Here is a 20104-nt window from a genome sequence, read left to right on the forward strand (position 1 = left end):
TAAAAAAAAAATGATGTATATCTTAACTAAAAAATACTTTATTGCTAAAATGTTAACCATCATCTGAGCTTTCAGTGATTTATAATATTTTTGCTGGTTATGCCTTGATGATTCATGGCTGCTGACTGGTCAGGGTGATGGTTGCTGAAGGTTGGGCTGGCTGTGGCAATTTCTTAAAATAAGACAACAAAAGGGGCACGTGGATGGCTCAGTTGGTGGAGCATGTGACTCTTGATCTTGGGGTTGTGAGTTTGAGCCCCATACTGGGGAGTGGAGTTTGCTTAAAAAAAAAAAAAAAAAAAAAAAAAAAACAGTGAAGTTGGTCACATGCATTGACTCTTCCTTTCACAGTTTTTGTGTAGCATGCAGTGAATGCTGTTTGGTAGCATTTTACCCACAGTAGGACGTTTTTCCAGAACTGGAGTCAATCCTCTCAAACCCTACTGCTGTTTTATAAACTAAGTTCCTATAATATTCTAAATCCTTTGTTGTCATTTCAGCAGTCTGCACCATCTCAAGAACACATTCTTTGCTCCTCCGTAAGACGCAAATCCTCATCCACTCAAGTTTTATCATGAGATTGCAGCAATTCAGTCACATCTTCAGGCTTTACATCTAGTTCTTTTCCTGTTTCTGCCACATCTGTAGTTACTGTTTCCCCTGAAGTCTTGAACCCTCCAAGTCAGCCGTGAGGGTTGGAATCAGCTTCTTCAAGCTCCTGTTGATGTTTTGAGCTGTTCCCATGAATAACGTTTTAGAATCGTGAATTCTTTCTAGAAGGTTTTCCAGATCCATCAGAGGAATCGCTATGGCAGCTATAGCCTTACAGAATGTATTTCTTGAGTAATAAGACTTGAAAGTTGAAATTCCTCTTGATCCATGGGCTGTAGAATGGATGTTGTGTTAGCAGGCATGAAAACAACATTAACCTTGTATATCTTTATCAGAGCTCTTGAGTGAACAGCTGCTTTGTGAATGAGCAGTAAGATTTTGAAAGGAATCTTTTTTTCTGAGCAGTAGGTCTCAATAGTGGGCTTAAAATTATTTAGTAAACCATGTTACGGACAGATGTGCCATCGTACAGGCTTTGCTCCATTTATAAAGCATAAGCAGAGTAGATTTAGCATAATTCCAGAAATTTTGAGACGGTAAATGAGAATTGGCTTCAACTTAAATTACCAGCTGCATCGGCCCTTAACAAGAAAATTGGCCTGTCTTTGAAGCTTTGAAGCCAGGCATTGACTTTTCTCTCTAGCTCTGAAGCCCTAGATGGCTCCTTCTTTCAATATAAAGGCTGTTTCATCTACATTGAAAATCTGTTGTTTAGTGTAGCCACCTTCATTAAATATCTTAGCTATGTCTTCTGGATAACTTATTATAGCTTCTACATTAACTTTTGCTGCTTTGCTTTGTGCTTTATATTATGGAGACATTTCTTTCCTTAAATCTCCTGACCCAACTTTTGCTAGTTTTTTCCTCCACTTTCCTTACTTCTCTCAGCCTTAATGGAATTGAAGATAGGATAGGGCCTTGCTCTAGATTAGGCTTTGGCTTGAGATAGTGTTGTGGTGGTGTTTGATCTTCTATCCAGACCACTAAAACTTTCTCCATATGAGCAATTAGGCTGTTTGGCTTTCTTACCATTCATGTGTTCACTAGAGTAGTACTTTTTTTTTTTTTTTTTTTTTTTTTTTTTTTTTTTTTTTAACGTTCATTTTTGAGAGAGAGAGAGAGAGAGACAGAGCATGAGTGGGGGAGGGGCAGAGAGAGAGGGAGACAGAATCCAAAGCAGGCTTCAGGCTCCGAGCTGTCAGCACAGGGCCCCACGGGGGCTCAAACTCAAGGAGTGGGAGATCATGACCTGAGCTGAAGTCAGATGTTCAACTGACTGAGCCACCCAGGTGCCCCTGGAGTAGTAGTTTTATGTCCTTCAAGAACTTTCCTTTGCATTCCTTTTTTTTTTTTTTTTTTTTTTTTAATGTTTTATTTTTGAGAGAGAGCAAGCATGAGCAGGGGAGGGGCAGAGAGAGAGAGGGAGGGAGGGGGGGAGACAGGGAGACAGAGGGTCAAAGTGGGCTCTGTACTGATAGCAGTGAGCCCGATGCAGGGCTTGAACTCACGAACCCTCAGATCACGACTGCGTTGGACTCTCAATGCATTGAGCCACCTAGCCACTTCTCCTTTGCATTCCTAATTGGGCTCTTTGGTGCAAGACACATAGCTTTTGGCTTGTCTTGGCTTTTGACATACTTCCTTGCTAAGCTGAATCACTTCTTTGATTTTAAGAGTGAGATATGCAACTTTTACTTTCACTTGAACACTTAAAGGCCACTGTAGGTTTATTAAATGGCCTGATTTCAGTATCGTGTCTCAGGGAATAGGGAAGTCTGAGGAGAGGGAGAGAGTAATGGGCCAGTTAGTGGAGCAGTCAGAACATACATATTAAGTTCATTATTTTATATGGGTGTGGTTCATGACACTCCAAAATAATTATAACATTGAAGACCACTGCTTACAGATCACCATAATAAATACAATAGTAATGAAAAAGTTTGAAATATTGTGAGAATTACCAAAAATGTGATAGTTATGAAGCGACAAATGCTGTTGGAAAGATGGTGCTGATAGACTTGTTTGATTCAGTTATCCCAAACCTTCACTTTGTAAAAACAACAGCTACAACAAAAAAACCCAAATGTAGTATTTGTGAAGCACAGTAGAATGAATTATGTGTGTACTTGTTTTAAACATCTCTAATACTCAGTATTTAACACTGTACAGTTTGTCTAGAAAATATAGACTGATACATGTAACATAGACATTTTGTAAGTTGAAGATGTTTTAGATATAGGTGGGACATAGGTTTTCTATATGTGTATATTAATGTCTGGGCAATACATGCCTTTTTACAAAATTTACCAATTGGCTGCAGGTAAGACTTGATATGAGAGATTAGTGAAGTTTTAGTTACCACGTTAATGGGGAGAAGGAAATCTAAACACACTGAAATTTGAGATCTAAAATAGTAAGTTTTAAAAACTTAATGTATAGTGAAGTTATAGAGAGAAACATGAGTTGTTACATTTGATCATGTGCATACTAAGATTTTCCTTGAGAAATTGGGTATCAAATTGTATTTTTAATACATAATAGAAACTGGACTGTTCCATTTATATAGATCTTTATAACACTATGTTATAGCTTAATAAAAATCATAAAAATTTGACAGGCTTGTTAAAATACCCAATAATTTGTAAACATAGCGACCCATGTTTTAATTTTAGGATGCAGTAAAAGACAATATGCTATATCACTCTAGTATTAAACTACTTATAATCTCTGTGTTCTTATTATTTTCCTTTAGGTTGGATGGAGTACTGCTCGTGATTATTACACATTTTTATGGTCTCCTATGCCTGAACATTACATAGAAGGATCAACAGTTAATTGTGTATTAGCATTTCAAGGTAAGAACCGAAAACTGCAGAACTTGATGAAATTAAATGTTTTAATTTAATTTTTATGCCATTAAAAATGTTGTTCTCCATTGTAATGGTCTACTTAGGCATGTCCAACATACCAAAGTTGAATTAATTAGTGTCTTTGTTTAGCAAAAGTCATAAGAATATAAATATGAGTGTAGGATACATATTTTATCTAGGCATTTAAAAGGATTTTTATTTTTGCTTGGGGCACTTGGGTGGCTCAGTCGGTTAAGTGTCAGACTTCGGCTCAGGTCTTGATCTTGTAGTTTGTACTGCACATTGGGCTCGCTGCTGTCAGTGCAGAGCCTGCTTCGGATCCTGTGTGCCCCTCTCTCTGCCGCTCCTGCTTGTGCTCTCTCAAATATAAACATTTGTTTTTAAAGTTTTTTTGCTTATTTTTCATTGAAGAGTGAGTTTCTTTCCAGAGCCCAATGTGGGGCTCGATCTCACAAACTGAGATCATGACCTGAGCCGAAAACAAGAGTTGAATGCTCAAAGTTCAGTCATTTTTAATGTGATTAATTTTCTTCAGTTAACTTAATGAATTTGTTACAGTGACTAATGATTTCACTGGTAGTTTACCATGAAGTTAAAAGGCAGTAAATAAAGAGAAAAGTATCCAGTTAGTTAAGAGCATTTTCATGGGAGCTAAGCATAAATGCAGTTGTTTTCCAAGCTTTTAAAAATTCATCAGGTGAAATATTACTTTGAAATTCAGAAATAAAAGCTTCTGCCTGCCTAAAACTCATTTGTTATATAAAGTCAAGATAGTCATGAAAAACTTAGTCATAGAGTATTAGAGCTAGAAGAGATTTTAAGCACAATCCAAAATGACCTTGCTCATTTTGTGAATGAGTCATGAGAATCTTGAAATGCAAAACTCAAAACAACTAACACAAATATATAAATGTAATTCTTTGCCCAAATGAACTCTTGTTGTAATTCAACTGATTGCTTTCCTATTTTCTTTTCAATGTTATTAACCTAATGAGAGATTTTTCTAGATAGCTTTAAATTGCAGCTCTGAATAACTACATCTGGTATCTCAAACAACATTTGAACCATTTCTTAGTGGATTACTTTTGTGTGATTTATCAGACCTTGAGTATCTAGTTTGTAGAATTTTTAAGTTTATTTATTTTGAGAGAGACAGACACAGCGTGGGTGGTGGAGAGGGAGAGAAAACTTTGAACAGGTCCATGCCTTTTTTTTTAATGTTTATTTTGAGAGAGAGAGAGACAGTATGTGCACGCACATGTGCACAAGTGGGGGAAGGGGCAGAGACAGGGAGAGAGAGAATTCCAAGCAGGCTCCATGTTGCCAGCAGAGAGCCTGATTTGGGGCTTGATCATTCGAACCATGAGATCATGACCTGAGCCAAAACCGAGAGTCGGACGCCTAACCGACTGAGCCATCTAGGTGCCTCTGGTTGATAGAATTTCTAATGTCACGATACTAGAGCCGATTAGTCAGACTATATAGATTTTTTCTATTTAAACTTTTTATGTAAGTCTCTTGGCCATTTGCAAAGTTATTCAGCCATGGCTTAATAAATTTGGTTGTATATACTAGGAGGGTGGGGTTTTTAAAAGCTTTTAAAAATATATTGCTAGAGCTACCCTTATATTACTCTTTTTAAACTATATATTTTGAAATAATTTTGGATGTAAAGTTGCAAAAATAGTACACAGAATTTCTGTATACCCATTGTCCAGCTTCCGTTAATGTTAACATCTTACATAGTACATTTATTTAAAAAATTAGGAATTTAACATTGGTGCACTGCTAGTGACTAAAGTATAAACCTTATTTAAATTTTATTGTTTCCAGTAGTGTTCTTTTTTCTGTTCCTGGATCCGATCCAAAATTCCACATTACATTTAATTGTCCTATCTTCTTATCTCCTCCAATCTGTGACAGTTCCTCATTCTGTCCTCTTTCATGACTTTTACAATCTTATTTTTTATTTTATTAAAACTTTTTTTTTTAAGAAAAAAAATTTTTTTTAAACGTTTATTTATTTTTGAGACAGAGACAGAGCATGAATGGGGGAGGGTCAGAGAGAGGGAGACACAAAATCTGAAACAGGCTCCAGGCTCTGAGCTGTCAGCACAGAGCCCGACGCGGGGCTTGAACTCACGGACCGCGAGATCACGCCCTGAGCCGAAGTCGGACACTTAACTGACTGAGCCACCCAGGCGCCCCACATTTTTTAAGTTTTTTAAAATTTATTTTGAGATAGTGTGCACAAGTGGGGGAGGGGAGAGAGAGAATCCCAAGTAAGCTCTGCACTGTCAGTGCAGAGCCTAATGTGGAGCTGGAACTCATGAACCGTGAGATCCTGACCTGAGCTAAAATCAAGAGTAGGACACTGAACTGACGGAGCCACCCAGGCACTTCTGTGTGGTGGTGTTTTTTCATGATTAGATTAATGGTATACATTTTTAGGAAGAATATCGTACAAGTGCTGTTTTATAGTCACTCTTCAGTGCGTTGTATCAGGGAGTACTTGATGTTCCTCTCTCATTCCTGGTGATGTTAATCTTTTTTTTAATTAAAAAAAAATTTTTTTTTAAAAACGTTTATTCATTTTAGAGAGAGAGAGGGAGACTCAGAATCTGAAGCAGGCTCCAGGCTCTGAGCTGTCAGCACACAGCCTGATGCGGACTCAAACTCACGAGCCTTGAGATCATGAGCTGAAGTTGGATGATTAACTGACTGAGCCACCCAGGTGGCCCTGGTGTTGTTAATCTTGATCACTTGGTATCTGCTGGGTTTCTCTACTGTAAAGTTAGTATTTTTCCTTTTGTAATTAATGAATACTATGGGGGAGTTAGTTTGAGACTAAGGAAATACCTTGTTTTTCCTCAAATTTTCACCCTCTAATTTTAGTATCTATCAGTAAGATCTTGCCTATAACAATTAAAAAAAATTTTCTTTTTCATGTGCGTTTATGTTTTTGAGAGAGAGAGAGTGAGAGTGAGTGTGTTCAAGCAGGGGAGGGGCAGAGAGAGAATTTTCAAGCAGACTCTGCGCTGTCAGCTGAGACAGCCGGATGCAGGGCTCGAACCCACAAACCGTGAGACCATGACATGAGCTGGAACCAAGAGTCTGGCACTTAACCAACTGAGCCACCCAGGAGTCCCTAGCTTGCAACAATTTTTATTGTTGGGTTTCACTAATGGTGCTTTTCTGTGCTCATTCCTTGGACATTTACTAGTTGGAATTACTATGTTGAGTAGTTGTCTCTTTCCCCATAAGCTCATAGGTATTTATTTTTTTCTATGGAATAAAATCTAATACTATCCTTTTTTGTTGTGCAAATTATTCTAGCTTTCTTTGGCCATTGGGAGCTCCATCAGGTGGGCTCCTGTGTTTTTTGACATTCTCTCCACCCCCTGCCACTTTGAATTCTTTTTTGGGAACTTCTTTTTTGCAAGCACCACAAGTTGTCCCAGGCTTTTCTTGTATTTTCTCTGATCCTCTCTCTTTTTGCTTAGGAAGAAAGTTAAATATTTTTTAAAGAAGGAAATCAAGTGAAGTAGATATAATAATGAGGTTGAAAATTTCAAGTTATGAAAGAATAGATGTAGTGGTTACAAATTTCTGGGTAGTTATGAATATTCAAGATAAGGTGAATGTATTGATCTTTGTGTAGTCATTTCACCACCACTGAATGCTTCCTTCTTATAAAGTCATTGTGGGGGATGCTAGAATTTTTATATATATTATATATTTGCCCTCAGTATTTCTGAGTTCTTGATAGGATATAAAGCAAGGTAATTGAAAGTACTATGGAGTGTGGTAGGTATGTATGTATGTATTTTAACTGTAAAAAATACTGGGAGCTTTGGAGAAGAAGAGGTGAAGTTTAATTTTGAGCAGGGATAATCCAGCAAATCTTAAAAGGGGGGTAACAGTTGAGACGAAGGAAGAAGGAACAAATATCAAACATATTCATCAGATAATGGGCTAGATGGTGTAAATACGTTACAGATTGTAATTCTGAGGTAGATGGCTTCATAGCTGTTTTACAGATAAGAAACTGGGGCTCAGGGAGGTTGAGTTACAATGGCTAGTAGTACAGCTGAATAAAGCTGTGTGATTCCAAAGGTTATTTTTTATTCTGCAAAAGTGGACTTCATCTTCCTTTCTTTTATACAATTCATGTACAGCACATTCCTTCCGCTCAATATCTTTCTTTTCATGGAATGAATGTCAAATTTGAGGGAAGATTTCTTTATATGATATATTCCCACCCGCAACCTAAACAGGGTCAGGAATGAGCAGAGATGGCAAGGTGTGTTAAATGGGGGGAAAAAACCCCGTTAATTTCATAATAGGAAAGTTAATCAATTTTTTTATTAATTTTCTTTTAGGATATTACCTTCCAAATGATGATGGAGAATTTTATCAGTTCTGTTATGTTACCCATAAGGGTGAAATTCGTGGAGCAAGTACACCTTTCCAGTTTCGGGCTTCGTCTCCAGTTGAAGAGTTACTTACTATGGAAGATGAAGGAAATTCTGACATGTTGGTGGTGACCACAAAAGCTGGTCTTCTTGAGGTTAGTACCAACAGTGAGCTAGTGATTTATAGATAATTTAAGAACAGGGCTCATGTTGGCATTTAAAGAATTTAAAAGAATAACCTGAAAATCAAATGGTTTTTAACTAAAATAATAAACTTAGAGTGTTGTTTTTGGAATACTTTAAAAATCTTCCTGTCAGCTATTGATTTCACTGTGGAAGGGTGAATCAGGGAATATCCCTGTCTCTTAGTTTAGGTTGAGCATTTTTAGAATGATTTCCGTGTTCATTTTATCAAGTAAATAGCCTGGATTAACCATAATTTAAAGAGAGAAGGTGAAAGCCTTCTTACATTCTTTTAATTGACTATTTGGGAGTCATCGCATTGGCTCTAATAGAAATTTACTGTGCAGATGGTCTAATGTCTTACGTCTTAAATTTTAGTAATTATTGAAGGAGAAAATAGAACAACATTCTTATTTTAAGATATTTTTCAGTATCTTTAAAATCTAAGAAACTAGAATGTTACATTTGAATTTCTGAAAAACGGCTTATTTAGTTTGTTCGCTATGTATTTTTGGTTAATTTACATTCATGTTTCATCCAGCAGGTCATTGCTTTTTCTTTATAGTCAGGTGGATTTTTAAAGTTTATTTATTTTGAGAGAGAGAGAAAGACCACATGAGGGAGGGGGAAGAAAGAGAATCTGAAGCAGGCTCTGACCTGTCAGCGCAGCGTCTGACATGGGGCTCGAACCCACAAATTGTGAGATCATGAGCTGAACTGAAACCAAGAGTCAGTCGCTTAACCAACTGAGCCACCCGAGTGCCCCAGATGGATATTTTTTATATGTAAATATTTTATGCCTTTGATTTTATTTTATTGATTTTGTATCCTTATCTTCAAAAATTGAGGCTAGAGAAAAAACACAACAGGTCATAGATACAATACTTTCATTAGAGAGTCAAACTGAAGGAACCATTTTTTATTGTGAATTCTTCATATCTTCCCTTTCCCTTCCAGAAATTCCTTTCTTATCTTAAATAAAGAAATGTAACTTTTATAGGGTGACTGAAACATTTTGTGGTGACAGCCGCCTGATGATCAAGGTTTTTAGCCTGATATTTGAATGCTAGTCAAAGATGCTGAAACAAGCCCAGCTCTTAAAAAGAATGCAGTTAGTGTTTATATTGCAGCTTTTTGAATACTTGTTAGACCACCCTGATTTCAGGATGTCCAGCAGAAAAACAGACATTCAGGCATCGGTGTCTCTCTTATGTTCCTTCTCTAAGTTAATTGGGATGTCGCACAATTTATTCCACTTCTTCCTACTCATAAGGGGTACTTGATAAAGAAAATTGAAATTTATGTCTCTTAAATGCTGAGATAAAATATTTTTATATCTGACCCAATTTTTTTGATAAATATTTTAAATTTCCACATTCATCAAAATCTTTAATGGTTTTATCTAAAACTACACAAAAATAGTACAAATATATGAGATATTATTTGTGGCACTGTTGACATTGAAGGGTTATGTCTTGTGTTAATTTAACAGGTGAACCTTGATTGAGTTTTCGATTTTTTTAAAAAATAGGTCATAGTTATATATCTTCCATTATTCCCAAAATATCTATCTATTGGATGTTATAAAATTATTAATTTTCTTATTTATGATAGTGGTAGTTGAAAAGGAGACTGTCTTTAGGAGATGCTTGCTCTGAGTACGTAAGAGAAAAGTTAACTATTTTATTTACTACTATTTTAGGTCCTTTAATTAGTAATTTTAGAACATTGGAGGTTTTGCTGAATTGAGTTACTGTTAGTGTGCCCCCCAAAATCAATTATGTAATTTATTGTTACAATCTGCATTTTTGTCCTAAAATTTGCAGTTTTTTAAAGTTTGTTTTAATTTAGCTAAATAGAGCAGCTGTTATTCCTTAGTACCAAAAGTTTTAAGAGTAATGCCATAGGTGATGGTCTTCTATAACACACAAGGGAGTTCTTAGTACATTCGAAGATCTCTCCTAGCTTTACATTTAAGAAGAGTTATGAAATATATATGATTTCACTCATGAAGAATTTGAGAAACTCAACAGATGAACATAGAGGAAGGGAAGGAAAAATAAGATAAAAACAGAGGGAGGTAAACCATAAAGAGACACTTAAATACAGAGAACAAACTGAGGGTTGCTGGTTAGGGGGGTGGGTGGGTTAAATGGGTGATGGGCATTAAGGAGGGCACCTTTTGGGGGATGAGCACTGTGTGTCATATATAAGAGATGAATCACTGGGTTCTACTAAAGCTAAGACTGTACTGTATGTTAACTAACTTGAATTTAAATTAAAAAAAAGTGGTATACATTTTCTTCTTGATAAATACTCAAGAAAAACCCAGAATTAAGTCACTTGGAAAACTTAATATGCCCTATTTTTGGTACTAAGTTGAAAATTGATTAGCAGGCAACTTCATAATAAAGTTTATTGATTTTATACCTTTTAATGTTTCCTTTTTTGCCCAAAGAAGGTTTAAATTTGATTTGAGTTTTTATTTACATGTATGATTCATGAAGTAAATCGTATGTAAAAGTTCTTTTTGTGCATTTCTTTACTATTTTTTTGAGATGGAAAACTAATCACATTTTAGGATTATAAAAAATCAATGTGAGTTTTTGTTTTATAGTTGAAGATTGAGAAAACCATGAAAGAAAAAGAAGAACTATTAAAGTTAATTGCTGTCCTGGAAAAAGATACAACACAGCTTCGAGAACAAGTTGGAAGAATGGAAAGAGAGCTTAACCATGAGAAAGAGAGATGTGACCAGCTGCAAGCAGAGCATAAGGTTAGTTGTGTTTTATGTCACTGTTTGGAGTTGATAGTATATTGCTTGAAACTCCACTTTTTCAAGAACTTAAACCAGTTAAAGTGAATAAAAACTACCTGTTTAAAAAAAAAAAAAAAAAACCCAGCATTTAGATACATACTTAGAGGAGAATAGGTCTGTTCCTGTCAGTTTTCTTCCACAGCTTCTTTTATGTTATAAATGTTTAAAATACTGTTAGCTTTTTTTGGTACCAGACTTGACGAGGTGGTTCCTGACAACTGTTTTTTTGTTTTTTAAGTTTATTCATTTATTATTTCTGAGAGAGCACACAAGCAGGGAAGGGACAGAGAGAGAGAGGGAGACACAGAATCTGAAGCAGGCTCCGGGATCTGAGCTGTCAGCACAGAGTGCCCATGTGGGGCTCAAACTCATGAACTTGAGATCATGACCTGAGCTGCAGTTGGTTACCGACTGAGCGACCCAGGCACCCCACTGTGTTTTTTGTTTTTTTTTTAATGTTTATTTTGACAGAGAAAGAGAGCATGTGAGTAGGGAGAGGGGGAGAGAGAATCCTCAGGCTCAGTGTAGAGCTTGACGTGGGGTTCAGTCCCACCTGCATGGGGTTGCAACCTGAACTGAGATCAAGAGTTGGATGCTTAACCAACTGAGCCACCCAGGTGCCCCAACTGACAACTGTTTCTATATGATTTATATCTAATTGTAAAATAATTGATCAGTATTTGGTGGGGGAGGGTGGTTGGAAATAGAATTAGGAGTGATAAATGCTGATTAAGGGGAGAATAGAACAAAATAGTTAAAGTTACTTTTCCAAAAAGTGGAATTCAATGAAATAAAATGTAGTATTCGGCAAAATTTTGAAATCTTTGATGTGAGCAATGCTATAAATTATCCTAAAAAAAAACAACAACACATAATTAAAATTGGCACAATATCTTGAGGTAAGAAAAAGAAGTATAAGTATAAAACAGTGTAGTTTCATTAGAGATGCAAATGGATTTAATTTAGGGTGACTCAGTTGTGCTCAGCTGAGCATCTGACTCTTGATTTCAGCTCAGGTCACGATCTCAAGGTTCGTGAGTTCGAGCCTCACATCGGGCTCTGTGCTGACAGTGTGGAGCCTGCTTGGAATTCTCTCTCTCCCCTCTCTGCTCACTCTTTGTCTTTCTGTCTCTCAAAATAAACATTAAAAAAAAATGATATAACTTAATAGTTGAAAATAAAAAGCAATCACCTGGTCATTGACCTGTTATTTTCATAAGAAAAGTAATTGGTTAGTTTTTCAAACACAGATTGCGATGATACATATCACAGTCTCACAACTGGTTGGATATTCTTATGTCTTTTGACATGATTGACCCTAAAGATGGGATGTGTTCCATTCTCTTGTCCAACAAGGCCTAGAGCAGTTAATTATTACTTGAACCACCGGTACAATGATTTTCAATAATTTTTATACTCCAGTAGAGTAGTTGTAAATTGCACACCTGAACAGAGATGATACAGAAATAGGGCTTAAATTCTGAAAAACTTTCTCTTGACTTGTAGTTGTTTGAAGAGTGTTCTTTTGAGTTAGAGGGTGACCTGTCAAACAATGTGTACAATTCTAACTCTTCCTTTAGACATCTGTAATGTCTCTGTTATTACCATTTGCCTTTTTAGTTTAAAATAAGCAGTTATTCCCCTAATTTTACTATTAGTATCTTGCAGTAAAAGCAGGTATACCGAATTAAAATATGATAAAATACCAAATGTGCCTACCTTGATTGTTAGGACATTTCAGCTCAATTATGTATCCAGTTATTTTAACTCCCTGGCTGTTTTGTATAGTTCTTATTCTTTTCTCTCTATTCTTTACATGTTTATTTCGTTTGTGCCTGGGTTTGTCGGTTTTCCAAAGTGGAATGCCAATCTTTTTTTCTTTCACTCAATTACAACAAATTAGAGGGGTGGAAGTGAGATAGAAGATGATATTCATGACAATGGCCCATCACAGCATGTACTTGGCCCATAAGATCAAAAATGCCCTGAAATGTGGCCTTTGAGGTTTCAAATCTGATCAACTTGAAATCCAAGGGAAGAATGGATGATTGGAAGAATAGGAATGGTGGAATGGTAGGCTTTCAATTGTGTGAGATTACTCATGTGCATCAGGTCGTGCCTCTGGTTCAGTGGAGTATTAGCTGAGAGTTAATGCTGTCCACATGACGAGGGTTAAGTGCTACAGATAAGACTATTATAAGAGAGCTTATTCTGACATACTTAGATTGAGAAAGTGGTAGATTGAGGGCGGGGGATTAATGAAGCAAAATAAAATTTGTAGGAGATTGTGGCTCTTGTATCCAGAAGAGGTCTTCAGAAGTTTTTATGGCAACTCATAAGTCTTGATGACAGACACTAATCTTGGAGGGGACTTCTTCCCTGCTACTATTCTTGTGTTGGTATTGTACTCTGGGAAGATGAAACAGGTAGAAGTGATATATATATTTTTTTAATGGTATTCTATACTATGAAAATGGTAATTAAAAAAAGGACCTAGAACAGTGTTTGTTACATAAATAGATTCTCACTACATGTAGCTATTATTTTACTAGTTTTCATAATGATCTAGAGAAAGAACCAAAATGTGAATAAAATCTAAATATGAAATCCATGCCATTTTCCTCAGATTCTAGAAATGATACTTATATAATGTTGAAAAAAATATCTTAGTCATATGTTGGCAATTGCCTGTTTATTTCTGGGGATGAAATAATGGGCTTGCAGGGAAAAATAGTTCCTTTTCTTTTCTAATCACGGGGCTTTTTAATGAATTTTTTTTTTTTCCACCTCCGGAATCAGTCTTCCTCTAATCAGGCAGGCCTGCTGGGCAGCTAGAAGTCGCTTGCCTTAGTTGGGTGGCTTATAAAATCCATGACATTTCTTGGCACTTGTTTTAAATCTCTTTTGTGGTGTGAATTCTAAAAAACAATCTTGATGCTTGTTAAGAATTGTCTTCTAAATGTTTTCTCTTTGAGGTCCTGGGTGTATGTACTGCTGAGTATCTGAAGGGCTGTTATGATGTATCATCTACAGTTTCACTTAAAATTTTAGAATGGACAGTGTGGAACAGAATGATCTGTAGTACCCTTCAGTTTCTTCATGATAGAAAAAATTGTTTTCCTTGTTTTATAAAATAAGATTAGCTTGTTAGCCATTCAATACCTGACAAATACTGAGTTAAATGTTTATAAAGTAAAAACTTTCATCTTTTATAAATATTGACTTTTTTCATTATAAAATGCCAATAGTAACACTCCTATTTTGTAAATTAAAAGAATTGGATGTGTTAAGGTTATCAAAAACAGATTGGCTTAAATGTTATGTTTAATTATGTTTTAGATTATTTTGTGTAATTGGCTGCTTAAAGGAATAAATTAGGATTACAAAGTAGATTAAAACTGAAACCAACTAACATCTATAAATAATTATAAAATACATATTATATTTCACCTGTATTTTAATGTGATCTGTATATGTTCTGTCATTCATGGGTACCCTAGATTTAAAAAGTAATTATTTTCATAATTAAGGATAATTTTACATTCATTTCTAATTCACCTCTAAGTGTAGATTTTTCTCTCCTATAATAGGCTAATTAATAAAAATAAGTCATTATACTTAATGCAAGCCAGGTGCAGTTCCGAGTGTTTACTTATGTTAACTCATTTAATCCTATAAGGTGGGCATTGTTACGTAGGAACTTTACAAAGATAGCACAGAGGTGTTACTTAACCTGCCTAAGATTGAACAGTTTGTAAAGTGGTAGAGGCAGGCTGTGTGGCTCCTTCTAGTACTCTTAATGACGGTCTATACTTTTGCCTGAAAGGACTAAAGATTTGAGCTTATCTAATTGATCTTTTTTTAAAAACAGCTTTATTGAAATGTGGTTTATAACTGGCATACCATAAAGTCCAACACTTTACAATAGACAGTTCAGTGGTTTTTATTACATGTATAGAATTATGCAGTCATTTCCATAACCTAATTTTAGCACACTTTCATCACCCCAGAAGAAACCTGTACCTGTTGGTGGTCATTCTCTATTTCCTTTCCTCTCAGTCCCAGGCAACCACTAAACTAAATTTCTTTTTCTGTGGATTTGTGTATTTTGGGCATTGCATACAAATGGAATCATGTGTGGCCTTTTTTGACTGGTTTCTTTCACTTAGCATAATGTTTTCAAGGCCCATCCATAGTATAATAATTATCAGTACTTTATTTCATTTTATTGTCAAGTAATATTCCATCGTATTGATTAGTCTTTTTTTACCCTAACTTTACATTTTTTAGACTTACATAAAAATGAGCAGTTTTGGGACGCCTGGGTGGCTCAGTCAGTTAAGCAGCCGACTTTGGCTGAGGTCATGATCTGGTGGTTCACAAGTTCAAGCCCTGTGTCGGGCTCTGTGCTGAAAGCTCAGAGCCTGGAGTCTGCCTCAGAGTCTCTCTTTCTTTCTCGGCCCCTCCCCTGCTTACGCATGTATGTGCTCTTTCTCTCACAAATAAATGAAAAAACATTTTAAAAAATTAAAAAAATGAATAGTTTGTAGGTATATTCATTGTGTATTTGAAAATTAGAAGATTAAAAACTGAGGCTCAGGAAACCAAATGATAATAATGAGTCTTGTTTTTCAAATAGGACTAAAACAAACTATGGCTTTAAGTTTTGTAGTTTTCTTTTGGAGCCTAAACTATGAATTGAGTTTTTTTAATAAGATACATTTTTTTTTTTTTTTAATGTTTATTTTTGAAAGAGAGAGAGGAAGACACAGAATCTGAAGCAGGCTCTAGGCCCTGAGCTGTCAGCACAGAGCCATGCGGGGCTCGAACCCATGAACTGTGAGATCATGACCTGAGCTGAAGTCGAACACTTAATTGACTGAGTCACCCAGGCACCCCACCATAAAATATATTCTTAACTTGAATGTTGATAATAATAAGATGTACTTCAGTGTATTTTTTGTATGCTTTTTAAAATAATTGTGGATAGTAACCCCTTACCACATGGTTGATTTGCAAATATTTTCTCCCATTTTGGAAGTCACTTCTTATTTATTTATTTTTTTTAATTTTTTTTTTTTAATGTTTGTTTATTTTTGAGACAGCTTGAACGGGGGAGGGTCAGAGAGAGAGGGAGACACAGAATCTGAAACAGGCTCCAGGCTCTGAGCTGTCAGCACAGAGCCCGACGTGGGGCTCGAACTCACAGACCGCGAGATCACGACCTGAGCCGGAGTTGGACGCTCAACCGACTGAGCAACCCAGGCGCCCTGGGAGTCGCTTTCATTTTGATAATTTGATTTGTTGTGCAGAAGCCTTTTAGTTTGCTGTAGTCCACTTCTTTATTTTTCACTTTTGGTGTCAAATTCATAAAATTCTAAGACCAGTGTCAAGGAGCTTCTTTCTCGGAGTTTCATGGTTTCAGGTCTTAAGTCTTTGAGTTGATTTGTTGTATGTGGTGTAAGGTAGTAGTTCAGTTTCATTCTTTAGCATGTAGCTGTCCACTTTTCCCAACACCATTTAGAGAAGAGATTGTTTTTTCCCTGTTGTATATTCTTGGCTCCTTTTCCGTGAATTAATTGACCATACATGCATTGGTTTATTTCTCTTTTCTTGATTCTGTTCCGTTGATCTGTGTGTAAATATGTTACATATCCATGTGTAACAAGCATTATAATGGAATACACAGAAATCATTCAGTTTCATTAAAAGACAGTGTAAGTAAAATTATACTGTCCTATTTTTTTTTTCATATTCCCTTATTAATAAATACACATGAAATCTAATTTAAAAATTATTTGTCTGTGGATGGGGTGCCCGGTTGGCTCAGTCAGTTGAGTGTCTGAGTTCGGCTTAGGTTATGATCTTGCGTTTGTGGGTTTAAGCCCCGCATTGGGCTCTGTGCTGACAGCTCAGAGCCTGGGGCCTGCTTCAGATTCTGTGTATCCCTCTCTCTCTGCCGCTCCCCTGCTCAAAAAATTTTGAGCTCTCAAAAAACAAAATATTGTCTCTCAAAAAATAAAATGTTAAAAAAATTAAAAATTACTTGTCTGTGGAATGTATACGTGTTCAGGAAATAACTTAAACAATAAATTTATTTGTAGGCTAGCTTCCCTTTTAGCTCTAACCAAAAAATTTAATCCTCTGAATCTGGTATTATAAAGGTAGAATATAAGTGTATTTGCTCTTAGCAGATTTTCGACAGAAGTAGTCTTCTTGGAAAAGAAGAATAGTTATTCTTGATGCAGATTTTTTTAAGTGAATTTGTTGTTGCTGCTCAAATAAAGTATAAGTTTTTCTCAAGATAAATTTGTTACTGAAGAGATTATATGAATTTTTAACTTTTAAAGATATTTTAATTCAGAGATCTAAAATAAACTGAAGGGCGCCTAGGTGGCTCAGTCGGTTGGGCATTGACTCTTGATTTTGGCTCAGGTCATGATCCCAGGGTCATGGGATTGAGCCCTCTGTTGGGCTCTGAGCTTAGCATGGAGCCTGCTTAAGATTCTCTCTCTCCTCTGCCCTTCTCCCCTGCTAGCACTCTCTCTAAAACAAAAATAAAAAATAAACTGAAATAAACATGCTAAAATAACTTATTTCAGATTAGTTTACAAAAACAAATAACCCAACTGTAACCTGAACAGGTTGTATTTATGGGGGCAGTGTTAATGAAAGAGGAATTGCCCAATTATTATTTATTTTGCCTTTTATCCTGTCATTTTAATGCCGCGAAGATGTTATTGAATATTGTTAATTATATCTTTGGTATGTTTCTAGAAACCAGAGAAGATGCACTTATATTCTATGTAGATAACTGTATATAGCTCAGTGTTTTAGTTGATTTCAGGAAGCAGAGTGTTTGAGAAAAGCCAGATTAAGTCAGATGAGTAAGGTTCATTTTAAAATCTAACAATTTCCATAAAAAACATAATCCTTTAAAATGTTTATTTTTGAGAGAGAGAGCATAAGTGGGGGAAGGGCGAGAGAGAGAAAGAGAAAAGAGAATCCGAAGCAGGCTGCCTGCTGTCCTTGCAGAGCCTGATGTGGGGCTCAAACTCATGAACCTTGAGATCAACACCTGAGCTGAAGTCAGATGCTTAACCAACTGAGCCACCCAAGGGCCCCAATAACATAATCCATTTGCCAATAATTTGCTGTTTAGAGCATTCAGGTACTAATTTACTAAATTTTACCACTGTATACATTTGAATCCAGAATACTTTTTCAAAATAGTTGTCCAGGGTAATATTTATTTATTTTGAGGGGGGAAGAGAGGCAGAGAGGGAGCGAGAATCCCAAGCAGGCCCCAAGCTCAGTCTGGAGCCTTATGTTGGACTCGATCCCATGATGGTGAGATCATGACCCGAGCCAATATTAAGAGTCGGTTGCTCAACCCACTGAGCTACCCAGGCACCCCAGTTGTCCTAATATTATATCTGTTTTTTTTTCAGATTGTATTCATTTGTAATCAGAATTTGGTGTTTTTTTAAACATGAGAATAAGTATGTTCTGTTGCTTCAGATTTTTTTAGTGCGTGCTTAGCCACCTAAGTGGCTGGCTTACTTATTTATTTATTTTTATCTGGTTCATATTTGAGAGTTGACTTGAAGGAATTGCTAATAGTGGTTCGTGGTAGCAGAGATTCTTTAATCTCAGAGGAGGGGATGAAGTCGGCTACATGAATTTGAAATGTCCAAATCCCTTAATCTCCTTTTGCCTCCATTGTTGTAATTGTTCTTATCTTGGTACACAGTGTACCAGACTTAATCTGTTTAAGTTTTACTTTAATATTAGAATTATGTTTTGGGGCATGATTTGCAAATATTGACTGAATATTTATCTTAAATTTCAAGTGCTTTTCAAAGATTGTGTTCTAAATTCTTTTTTAAAAAGTTGGTTTTTGAAAGAAAGCAGGAGTTTTAGTTTGTGTGTACTACCACAGACTTTAATGTCATTTTCATGCTAAGAAGGACCTAGCCGTATTGAGATGCTATGTGCTTCACTCAGACATGGGAACTAGAGGCCTGAAAAAGAATCTCAAGCATTTTCATGCCATTAGAAAATCCATATGGATGCTGAGAAGCTATTAGGTGCTTTAATGGGTACTGGAGAAAGACGCTAAGACTCTTCAAGTTACATTAGAATTAATTTGTGACTCACTGTAGAGTTAACTTAGCTCATAGATAAAGCAGTTAGTTAATATTTTGCATTTAGTTGCTTATGAATCTTCTGATTCTTGGCCCATACATTTTTTAGAATGCTGTTTACCTGATATAGAACTTCATTAGTTACAGATTCAGAAACTAGTTTTTGCTTCTAGGCAATCTAATCCTTGTTTTAGGAAGAAATACCTAGATTAAATCTGTAAGCTATTTACTGTGCAAAAAGAGCATTTGGTAAAACCAGCAATACAAAATTAAAAAAAAAGAAAACAAAACACAGCTATTAGAAACCTCTCTGGCTATCTTTATAAATGAGCAAGACAAATAAATGAAAAATGTGTCAGATTTTGCAAGAATCCTTGGATATTGACAGCAGTTTACGGCAGAGGGAATAAATATTATTTGCTTTCTGTGGTCATTGGAATCAGACAAGCATTTAGTTTTTTTTGTATGACAGTCTTTAGTTAATGTTGCAGATTCAGTAAACAAACATTTGCTTTGAGCAAAAATAAAACCAAGAGAGTGTATCTGACCGTTATTGTGATGAGCTTTTTAATGAAGATGCAACATAGCAATTTTCATATTCTTAAGTAATCTCTACACCCAGTATGGGGCTGGAGCAATTTTTATATTTTAGTGATATATTTAAAGTGGTATTTCCCTTATAAGTAAAAAAATTTGGCTGACTTTATGAAAAAGTTGTTTGTAAATACTGTATAACATTTGTTACATTTAAATTGTAAGACTGGTGCTTTCCTTTAGCTTCTGCTGTTGCCTAGATGGGTGGTACTTTTATATGTGGAAAGTTTTAAAAGTATTTTTTAACAAAACCAGTTTGTTTTAATTTATCAGTTCTTTGAGGTATAGTTTTCCATAACAGTACTTTCATATGCACTGATACATTTGATTCTCATGATTTTATAGAGTGAGGGAGAAAAGGCTTTATTATCTTCATTTTACAGACATAAATTGGGCTTAGCGAGGAGCTTGACCAAGTTCTTATAAGTCAAATGTCTTGATGTGTTAACATTTTTTTAAACTTTT

General features: G+C 35.7%; 1 protein-coding gene across 2 annotated transcripts in view; it reads left to right on the forward strand.

The window, feature by feature from the left end:
* Positions 1 to 20104, forward strand: part of TAX1BP1 (Tax1 binding protein 1) — an 89413-nt gene that overhangs the window by 19502 nt on the left and 49807 nt on the right. For both annotated transcript variants that reach the window (XM_019443678.2, XM_019443679.2), the window contains exons 3-5: positions 3365 to 3467; positions 7865 to 8052; positions 10698 to 10856. In XM_019443678.2, coding sequence (XP_019299223.2) covers positions 3365 to 3467; positions 7865 to 8052; positions 10698 to 10856 — 450 coding nt within the window. The remainder of the gene's footprint in view (positions 1 to 3364; positions 3468 to 7864; positions 8053 to 10697; positions 10857 to 20104) is intronic.

Source organism: Panthera pardus, unplaced genomic scaffold, assembly GCF_024362965.1.
Source record: "Panthera pardus isolate Hobbes unplaced genomic scaffold, ASM2436296v1 HiC_scaffold_8, whole genome shotgun sequence".
NCBI classification, from domain to species: Eukaryota; Metazoa; Chordata; class Mammalia; order Carnivora; family Felidae; genus Panthera; species Panthera pardus.